Source organism: Mesocricetus auratus, unplaced genomic scaffold, assembly GCF_017639785.1.
Source record: "Mesocricetus auratus isolate SY011 unplaced genomic scaffold, BCM_Maur_2.0 Super-Scaffold_100024, whole genome shotgun sequence".
Lineage (NCBI taxonomy): Eukaryota > Metazoa > Chordata > Mammalia > Rodentia > Cricetidae > Mesocricetus > Mesocricetus auratus.
The window spans coordinates 24298291-24308660 of record NW_024429205.1 but is presented as its reverse complement, the minus strand read 5'-3'; the positions used below and the strand labels follow the sequence as shown (position 1 = coordinate 24308660).

The 10370-nt window shown below is 48.9% G+C and overlaps 1 protein-coding gene across 3 annotated transcripts in view; it reads left to right on the top strand.

Annotated features, from left to right (window-relative positions):
- Window positions 1–1788: 1788 nt before the first annotated feature.
- Window positions 1789–10370, top strand: part of Memo1 (mediator of cell motility 1) — a 96937-nt gene continuing 88355 nt past the window's right edge. The window contains exons 1-2 of one of the 3 annotated variants that reach the window (XM_040730721.1): window positions 1789–1941; window positions 2605–2682. In XM_040730721.1, the coding sequence (XP_040586655.1) occupies window positions 1908–1941; window positions 2605–2682 (112 nt within the window). In that variant the 5' untranslated portion in view covers window positions 1789–1907. Of the gene's footprint in view, window positions 1942–2285; window positions 2683–10370 lie in introns of those variants that run through there. The other 2 variants (XM_040730722.1, XM_040730723.1) reach the window with 2 other exon arrangements.

The following is a 10370-nucleotide window of genomic DNA, read 5'->3' as shown; positions in this document are numbered from 1 at the left end:
TACAACGAAGATCAGATACACTGTTTTGGAAGCTATATGCATTAGTGTTAGGATCAGGGACAGTCTCTAGTCTGCGCTTCTTATAGACTATTAACTTTTTCCTTGCCCTCTACTGTGAATAATCTTTGTAGAATGTCAAACACAAATCAGTAGTGTATATAACCAAGATTGTCAATAATAATTATAAGCTAAAATATAATAAAAATGAAAATTGTATGTCTAATAAACTTCTGGAGTATGAAGTTAGGTTGTTTTTTTTGAGACAGGGTTTCTCTGTGTAACAGCTCTGGCTGGCCTGGAACTCAGAGATCCGCCTGCCTCTGCCTCCTAAGTACTGGGATTAAAGGTGTGCGCCACCACCGCTGAGCCAAAGTGAGCAATTAGGGGAGTTGGAAGTGAACAGGTTCAATTGACTTTTTCAAGAGAGACTATGGGTGGGTTCAAGGCCAGCCTGATCTACATACTGAATCCTAGGCCAGACAGGAATATATAGGGAGCACCTGCCTTCCTACTTATCCCTGTAGTTGGAAGCATTCTAGAGATCTTTAAAAACGGATTTAATTGCTGCGAGGTGGTGGCACATGCCTTTAATCCCAGCACTCAGGAGGCAGAGGCAGGTGGATCTCTGTAGTTTGAGGCCAGCCTGGTCTACAAGAGCTAGTTAAAGGACAGCTTCCAGAGTCACAGAGAAACCCTGTCTGGAAAAACAAAAACAACAAAACCAAACAAAACAGATTTAATTATTTATTTGTGTGTGTGTGTGGGGGGGGTATGCGCACGGAATCGTAGGTGCCTGTAGGGGCCAGAAGAGGGCGTCAGATTCCCCGGAGCTGTTCCAACATGTTTGGGAGCTGTCCAGTGTGGGTGCTGTAAGTCAACTCAGGTCCTTTGCCAGAGCAGTACATATTTTTAACTTCTGAGCCATTTCGTTAGCCAAGAGTCCGTGTTTTATTCATCAATGTGGTCATTGCTAAGTTTGGTAAGTGACACAAGCTCTTGGGAGAAACAGTCTTTTTTTCTGGTCATTGACATTAACCGTAGAGCTTTCTTCATACCAACACTTGAGAACTTGGCAAAAACCTCAAGCAAACAAAGTATATTATGACATTAAGGAACACGGCATTTCGGTATTAGACAGCTAAACATCTACTTTGATCTACTTTTATGTAAAACTAAGATACACCCGCTGTATGACTTCAGCCCCAAATATTTTTCTGGGAGATGAGCCACTGTTACACTTCCTAGTTTTGGAGTCCTGCACTTCAAAGCCAAACCCACTTCCTTGGTGATTCTACCCAACTTGTAAAGGAATTCTTTGCTACCAATACTTACGTGAGATTTAATAAGGCAGGTGAAGGGTGACATTTGTAGCTTACCCTGTCCAGCTCCTCGCAAACATTAACTCATAATCTGAGGTACCCCCCCATCTTACACAGTAGGAAATAACGATCTTTGCCACACTGCAGTTACAGCTCAGATACAATTAGTTAATATAACTGTGTCAAAGCCACACTATTAGGAGGTAGGAACCAGAATGGGGAGCGACGGCTACAGCGCCCCCCTCCATCCCCCGGCACGCTTCGCCGCGCTCCCGTCTCTACAAACGAAACTTCCCGGCGCGGCCGCAGAAGTGCATTCCTGGGCGGCACTCCGAGGGTGGGAATCCACCAAGGACGCGGTGGCCCGGGGAGCCCGGGCCGGGCTCGGCGAGCGGCGACCGCGTGTGCGTGCTGAGCCGGTGGCGCGCCGGGACCAGCCGGGGGGCGGGGGCGGGGGAAGGGGCTCTCCCCGCCTCGCGGCTGCGTCCTGCGCCCCGCGCCCTGCCCCCAGCCTCTGCTGGCGCTAAACCCCGGAGAGCGGAGCGTGCACGCTGAGCCTCCTCGGCGGCCCCGGCCGCGGCGCTGGGCATGCTCAGTGGGCCGGACCGGGTAGAGCGTTTGAGTAAGGACGCGTGGGCTTCCCGGGTTCCGCCTTCCCCGGGTTCAGGCCCCGGCCCCGGGCTGTAGTGAGGGGGCGGCGGAGGGGTGAGAGAGGTGGCCCCGACGGGCGCCACCGGGCCCGAGGCCGTCCGTCCGACCCCGGATGGCGCAGGGCCCGTCCCGCTTCCGCCGTTGAGCGCGCCGCGGGGCGGGGGGAGGCGCGGGGCGGGGCCGGCGAGCGCGCGGCAGGAGGGAGGCAGGCAGGCGGGGAGGGAGGCCTGGCGGTGGGGGCGGGGCGGGGCGCCCGGGGCGGGTGGGGGAGGGCGGGCGCGGAGTCACGGGGGTGGGGTCAGCGGGAGGCTCGGCAGGCCGCGCGCGGCGGGCCCCGGGGCGGCTCGCGGAAGCAGCCCGGGTCAGGGCAGCGGCGGCGGCGTCTTCGCGGCCGCGCGGCTCGGGCGAAGCCGCCTTGGGCCCCATCTTCCGCGGCCGGCGGAGTTTGTGGTGATTGTTACCGCCGCCCGCCCCGGCTGCCATCTCCTCCTCTTCCTCCTCCTCCTCCTCCTCCTGGGCCGGGCCGGTCCCCTCCCCGCGGCCGCCTCCTCCTGGGCTGGGCCCGCGGCGTCTCGTCCCCTCGCGGAGCCGCCGCCGCCGCCGCCGCCTCCTCATTCATCCTCGTGCACCATAGGCGGCACAGGCACCAAGATGTCCAACCGAGTGGTCTGCCGGGAAGCCAGCCACGCCGGGAGCTGGTACACCGCCTCAGGTAGGGAGCCAGGCCGCCGCGCGGTCGAGCTGAGCAGCCGGGGCCCGGCGGGCGGGGACGCGGGCGGGCGGGCGGACGGAGGGCGGCGGGCGCGGACCGCGTGCGGAGGGAGCGGGCCGGGCCGCGTCGCCTCCCCCACCCGGCGCCCGGGCCGGCCGCCTGGCGCCCGCGGAGTTGGCCGAGGAGTTGCCGGCCGGGTCCGGCCGGGCCGTGCCGGAGCGAGCTTGGGCTGCGGGGCTTCTCGGACGGCCGCAACCGCGGGGAAGGACGAGTCGGTGCGGTCCTCACGCCGGGGACTTGCCGAGAGCACCGCAGCCTTTGCCCTCGTCTTGGAGGCACCCGGCGCGCGCCCCTGGAAGGAGTGACAAGCCGTACTTTTGTCCCCCACTTGATGTTGCCACTCTAGGTCTCGCTGGGAAGATCTGTCAGCCCGAGGGCCTCTCGGGGATTTGTCGCTTTGTATGTGGAGCTCGGGCAGTGGTGCTGCCGGGCAGGGGCTCTGGGTGGCCTCCTAGCTCTTTTGTCAGTGTTTGCATTGTTACTGTCATCCAGGGGCAGCTGGAGATGGCATCAGCACTTTTCCCGAGCAACCTCTTCAGTACCCAGCGCTCAGCACCGAGTGCTGGACTACCTGTCCAGTTAGCTTATGTTTTGAGAGAATTCTGCCTTCTTGTCTGCACTCTCTTAAAAGCCATGTGGAGTTCTTTAGGTAAGAAAGGCTAGGGCCGTTTCCCTTTAGTCCAACTCTCGTGGCAGGGATTGCTTTTTGAGATTTTCAGGGGTCACATTTCTAGTATGGTAACAAAGAAAAAGTTCCCCCGTGATTCCTGCTGGTCTCTCGTCCAGCCAGGCTTATTAACAACTGGCCCTAAACTTCATGTGTTCCTTTGTAAGTACTAGGGTTTTTGTTTGTTTGTTTGTTTGAGAAAACAGAAAATTTGGAAGGCAGTTCGTGTCTTCACTGAGATTGTCCCACCAGCTCTTGAAGTGTACACACCTTACAGGCTCACAGTGCGTTTGCCCTACTAAGACACAAAGGAATTACGGTTCGGTGTTGGATCTACTGTTAACAGGTAGCTGTTTTTTTTTTTTTTTTTTTTGCCTTAGATATGCCTACAGTGTGATTCCCCTTTGTGGTCCTGAAGTATTTCATAGACTTTTAAATCAGTTTCTCACAACCTGAAAATGTCAGTTATTCTTGTGTCAGTATGTGGGGAAACAGAGAATTTTAGTGCCACACCCAAGACTAGGCCAGAGGTGAAGTAGGAATCGAACAAGCCGGATCTGTAGCTCCTGAATTTTCTCTTTTTAAGTCAATGCACTGTTAATATTACTCATTGTTAAACGGCAGGCTTGTAAATAAGTCTTTCCCCCCTCAGTATGTTTTGGAGAATTAGATAGTCACATTTTTTTCATATAATTTATTGTCTTATTTCTATACTTTTTGTTTTGTTTTTCCAGACAGGGTTTCTTTGTGTAGCCATAGTCGAGCTCTGTAGACCAGGCTGGCCTCAAACTAACAGAGATCTGCCTGCCTCTGCCTCCCGATGTCTAAGATCAAAGGACAAAGGCCAGTTTACATTTGTTACAAATTTTTAAACCTTTGTTGTAGTTTACATTGAAATGTGGGCAAATATCCTGGAGGGAATTTTTTAGATTGTTAAACATTTATACAGGTAGTAAAGTTGGACACAGTTGACACTTTTGGTTTTAAAATTCCTTAGAGTTCAAACACAAGTTGTAACCTTTAATTTGGGTCAATGAATCTTGACTATAGATACTTAGTAGTACTAATTATATTCTTCTCTAAAATCTGGGTGGACTACATAATACCCTACTGGAATTCAGATGTGTGACTTTTTGGGGTGTGTGAGACTTTTTAATTTGACTAATATTGAGGAAATTAAGGAAAACAAAGCACTTTAGTTCTAGAAGCTTAATTTGTATCCTAAAAACAAATGAAGCAAAGTTATAGGAATGTAATGTACAATTTTTCTGATCACTTGTACCTGTAGTGTAAAGACAGTGTACTATGTTGAAATATTGGGGAGTTTTGATGTGTATTCTGCTGTTTCTTTAGTCAACTAGTCCATAAAGAATTGAGGAAATCACCTGGCAGTGGTGGTGCACGCCTTTAACCACTTGGGAGGCAGGGCAGAGGCAGGTGGATCTCAGTGATTTAGTGGCCAGTGTGGCCTACAAAGCCTGTTCCAGGACAGCCAGGCTGTAACACAGAGAAACCCTGTCTTGAAAAAAAAACCAAACCACACCACTGAGGAATTTAATCCCAGCACTTGGGAGGCAGAGGCAGGCAGATCTCTGTGAGCTTGAGGCCAGCCTGGTCTATAGAGTGAGTTTCAGGATAGCCAAAGCTATGAAGAGAAACTCTGTCTCAAAAAAACAAAACTAACAAACAAAAAACAAAAGAGCAGAGGAAATAATGTGTCTGTTGACTGTCATTTTGTTTCTTATCTAGTTTTTAGGTTGTATACACAGAAGGAAAGCATTCAGTTATTGAGAGAAATAAGGATAAAACCACATTGTCTTCAGTTAACTAGCTATTTCAGAAAAAAAGGTGTTGTATTCTTATTAAATACATTCATACACATATATCTTTATCTTATTCACCTTGTTATATGTTGTTAGATCCATTGGCTGAGGGTGGTGTAAACTGCTGCCTGCTTTCAACAAATGTAGTGTTCATTTGAAGTAAATCACAACTTCAGAGCAGCAATTAAATATCTGTTGAGATAGTGCATTTAGAAGTTCTGAGGAGGGCGGGGTCATGCAGAGGTAGGGTTTGAATTGTTCTCTCTCTCTTTTTTTTTTCTTCAAGACAGGGTTTCTCTGTATTGTTTTGGAGTCTGTACTGAAACTCTCTCTGTAGACCAGGCTGGCCTCGAACTTACAGAGATCCTCCTGCCTCTGCCTCCCAGGTTCTAGGATGAAAGGCGTGCGCCACCATTGAATTGTTCTCTTAAGGAAGGATACTTAGTCAAGTTAGGAGCAGAAGGAAAGAACATTGGGGCTGGGAAAGAGCATACACATACAGAAGCAGGTAAGTGTAATAGTTCAGTGTAATAGGAATGGACAGTTCTTGGGGTGCAGTTGGAAGTCTGGGAAAGTAGGTAGGAGCTGAGAACCAGTGAATACTAGGCAGCATAGTGAGCACGGATGGAGGTTTTAGAGTTAATGTGATACAGGTGTTGTTTTGGAAGACTAATCTCATAGGAAGGTTAATCCTCATTTCCTTACCAGGGTGCAACAGGGGTCAACAGACTAACTAGCTCACATCCCAAGTGCACTCTGTAAATCTTAAAGAAAAAGAGTTCCTTGGCTAAGTGTTAGTTTACAAAAGATTGTTTTTGTGTGTCTGTGTGGGACTGTGTGCATGTGAGTGCAGGTGCCCTCTGAAACTGGAGGAATTGATTCTCCCTTGGAGCTGGATGTTTTAATACTTAAGTGGTTGCTTAAAAACAAAAAGAGGAGAGCTGGGTATGGCAGAGGCAGTTGCATCTCTGTGAGTTCTAGGGCAGCCTGGTTTACATACTGAGTCCCTGGAAAGCCAGGGCTGCACAGAGGGACCCTATCATAAAATAAAACAAAGCAAACAAGAGTAAGATTATATGTGGAGCATAAAGCTGCAATAATTACTGTTTGGACTTTTTTTTTTGGTTTTTACGAGACAGGGTTTCTCTGTATTGTTTTGGAGGCTATCGGTTCAGCCCGGCCTCGAACTCACAGAGATCCGCCTGCCTCTGCCTCCCGAGTGCTGGGATTAAAGGTGTGCACCTCCACCGCCCGGCTGTTTGGACTTTTATAAAAAAGAAAATTTGCTTATTCTAGGGTTCTGTTCTAGGCTGTTCTGTTGGCCACGCTGGCCTCAAACTCAGAGATCGACCTGCCTCTGCTTCCTGAACACTGGATCCCACACCCATCTGGGTATAGCTTTTGTGTTAGTCTGTCTGGACAGTTAACATTGCCTGCTAACTAGACTTATATTTTTCTATCCTTTTCTTTAATTCTGCCAGCTACATTGCTTCCTGAGTAATCTTTTGACCAAATCATTTCCTCTGACCATTTCCTCACTGATCCATGTCCTTTGGATGAGGCTGAGGTCCTTTGATTACTAGTCTTCTTTCCCTGTCTTGACAGCTCAACCCACTCTGGCCCATCTTGGTGTTACTAGCCTCAAGCAACATTTAGCAGCTGTTCATTGTTTCCTGAAATAATAGCATGCTGTTTCTTAGCTCAGATGGTTCCCTCTGCAGAAATGCCCTTAACAGGATAGTCCCTACTTATCCTTTAGGGGTCTTTACACCAAGAGACCTACTTTATGCCTTACCTTTTTTGATGCTTTTGTCTCTGTAACACCAAGGGAATGTCATTGTGCTTTTCTCTTATTATTTATTTGTAAGATTATTGACTCGTTGAAGCTAGGAAATTGTTTTCATTTTTGATACCACAAATAGCCTAGCACAGTTTTTTAATTTAATTATTACATTTACTTATAGGTGTGTGCATTTGTGTAGGCTTGCTTGTCACAGAGGTTGTGGGGAGGGCAGAGGACAATTGGTGGGAGTTCATTCTTTCTTTCTACCGTGTGTGTCCAGGGAACCAAACTCAAGTTGACAAATTTGTCTGTACCCTTACCTTCGGAGCTATGTCAGTGGCCTGAAGCACAGGCTTTTACATAGATTCTCGGCAAGCCTTTACATAAATGAATGTTAAAAGTGCTTGATATATACAAGGTATGATATTTACTGTTGATTGCCAACTTGACAGGATCTAGACTCACCTAGGAGACAAGCCTTTAGGCATGTTCTTGAAGGATCACCTGGGGACAAGCCTTTAGGCATGTTCTTGAAGGATTACCTAGGTTGGGTTCCTTGAAGTGGGAAGAGCCACCCTGAATGGGTGTGCCATGCCATGCTTGTGCTAGGGCTCTGTAGAGGGCTGAGTACCTGCTTATTGCTCTCTGCTTCCTGATGGGGGCTGTAATGTTATCAGCTGCTTCCAGCCCCTGCCACCAGCTTTCCTGGCTCAGGTAAATGTCCCTTACAACTGGGAGCTGAAACAGACCCCTTTTTAAGTTGGTGCTTGCCAGGTGTCTTGTCACAGCAAGAGAGAAGGAACTAATATGGTGGATCAACTAGCAAGCAGTGAGTATTGGCAGTAGATGCATTCATAGAGACCCTGATGAAAATGGAGAGCACTGAACGTGACATAGGGCTGACCAGGCGTGTGAGCACAATACAGGCAGTAGGAAAGAATTAGAAATCTTGATACCAGTTGGAGATGCATTAATTTTAAATTTAATAAAAATGATGGCTGAGCATGGTGTTGTACACCTTTAGTCCCAGCAGTTTTGGGGTGCAGAGGCAGGTCAATCTCTGAGTTTGAGTTGAGGCCAGCCTGGTGTACCGAGTGAGTTCCAGGACAGCCAGAGCTACACAGTGAGACCCTGTCTCAACCACCTCCCCAAATGTGTGACATGTGAAGAAAAGAATAGTGTGCATCTAGGCGAGCTTTCTGAAAACAGACACAGTCCTCTAACTTGCACCCAGCACAGGACATATTAGTTTACCCATGCTGCTTATATTCTTATAGCATGTTCATTGAGTTTCTTTTCTTCAAAAAATGTTTTTTTGTCTTGAAACTTTATTTCCTGCCAGGGAGTCCCTTATGGGTCCCATGGACCAGGGGGTGAGGCGGGGTGGACTTGTGAGTGGATGGGGTGAGGCAGGCTGCAGAGGACCCATCCCAGCAATCTGAAATATTCATGTGCTCTGTGTTGGCACCAGCTGCTCGGATGGTCCCTCATACTTTGGATCTAAGGGGTGGTCATTAGCACAAGGACTCCCTAGGCTGGAAACAAGTGGGGTTCACCTCACTGTGAACTTGTACCAGGGGCCTGTTCTGCAGGTACACACATTGACTTAGCTTGGGCAGTGGAGCACACAGTATGGTAGTGCAGCTCTAACAGACATGGGAAGAACATGGCCAGCCCTTGCGGTTCATTCTGGACTCCTGGCTCACAGCACTTCTCAGAATGCAACACCCCACTTTGGACGTGGCCATTAGCCAGAAAGCAGCTTCAAATCCAGCTTTGGACACTGCTTCCCTAGTGGTTCCTTGTCCTCACTGTGCCCGGGGCATGGCAGAAACAGCCCAGTGTCAGTGTCAGTGTCTGAGGGAGGGAAGGCCTTCTCAGGACGGCAGTGGGGATGCCACAAGGGTGAGGTCACAAGCCCAGGGAGAGAGGACAGGGAGGCTCTAAGTGGTAGTGAGTCACGAGCAGACAGCCTCATGTTGTACTCAGGCTAAGCACTTCCATCCCATGTTGAGCCTACTTTAATCCACGAGGCTAACTCTGTCTTCAAGGGTGAAGAGCTGGCAGGGGCCTCCTTGGGGACCTGGTGGACTTGAACCTTCTGAAAGCCACCACAGGTTGAAGACTAGACTAAAGTCAGGGCAATACCCAGGAGAAGGACAGCCGGGGCTTCATGAAGGCTCTAACATTGACATGCTTCATTGAAATTATTTAACTTTGCATATGAGAGAAAAATTCATTCTCATTACTATGTGAATATGCCTTGTTTTATCCATTCTATTACTGATGGAGATTTCATTTTTAGCTTTTCTGCTGTGTATGCTTTTATACTTTTGTATTTGCTTTGACTGGATGTGTATGTGACTTTCTGGTTATGTAATTGGAGAATTAGTAGACAATGGTGTATACATAGTGTTTTACTAGATCCTTCTGAAGCAAATTTGCTTTCCTGTCAGTACTGAGAGTTTGTTGTTCTATATGCTTGTATTTGTGTTGTGGGATAGAATTTTGTTTAACTATGTAAAGATGTGTTGCTGTTTCACCTTGACTGCCTAAGGCACCTGATTGATCAAAAAAAGCTGAACTGCCAATGGCTAGGCAGAGGAGGGAGGGACAAGTGGGCTGGTGGGCAGAGTGAAAGGGGAGCTAGCCAGCCTGTCAGACACTGAAGAAGCAGGAGAGCAGGATGGACAGTACCTAGGTGAGGGAAACGAGCCTCAGGGCAGCACACAGGTTAGTGGAAATGGGCTAATTTCAGTTTTAGAAAGGTTAGCTAGAAGCAAGCCTACACTAAGGCCAAGCATTCATAGTTAACGGTGGTAGCACATGCGACTCGGGAGGCAGAGGCAGGCAGATCTCTGTGAGTCTGAGGCAGCCTGGTCTCCAGAGCAAGTTTCATGACAGCTAGGGCTACACAGAGAAACCCTGTCTCGAAAAGTCTCATGACTTAAGAAAGCCTGCTACAGTGCTGGCTAGTTTGATATCAACTTGACACATGCTTGAGTCCATGGAGAGATGGGATCATCAGTTGAGAAATGCCTCCATAAGGTTTGGCTGTAGGACATTTGTTAAATTAGTGATTGATGGAAGAGGGCTCAGACCATTGTGGGTGGTGCCATCCCTGGGCTGTTAGTCGCGAATTCTATAAGGAAGCAGGCTGAGCAAGCCATGGGAAGCAAGCCAGTAAGCAGCTCCCCTCCATGGCCTCTTATCAGCTCCTGCCAGCAGGTTCCTGCCCTGTTTGAGTTCCTGCCTTGGCTTCTCTCAGTGGACCATAGTCACAATTCAGGATATGTAAGCCAATAAACTCCCAGTTGCTTTTGGTGGTAGTGTTCCATCATAACAATAGTACCGT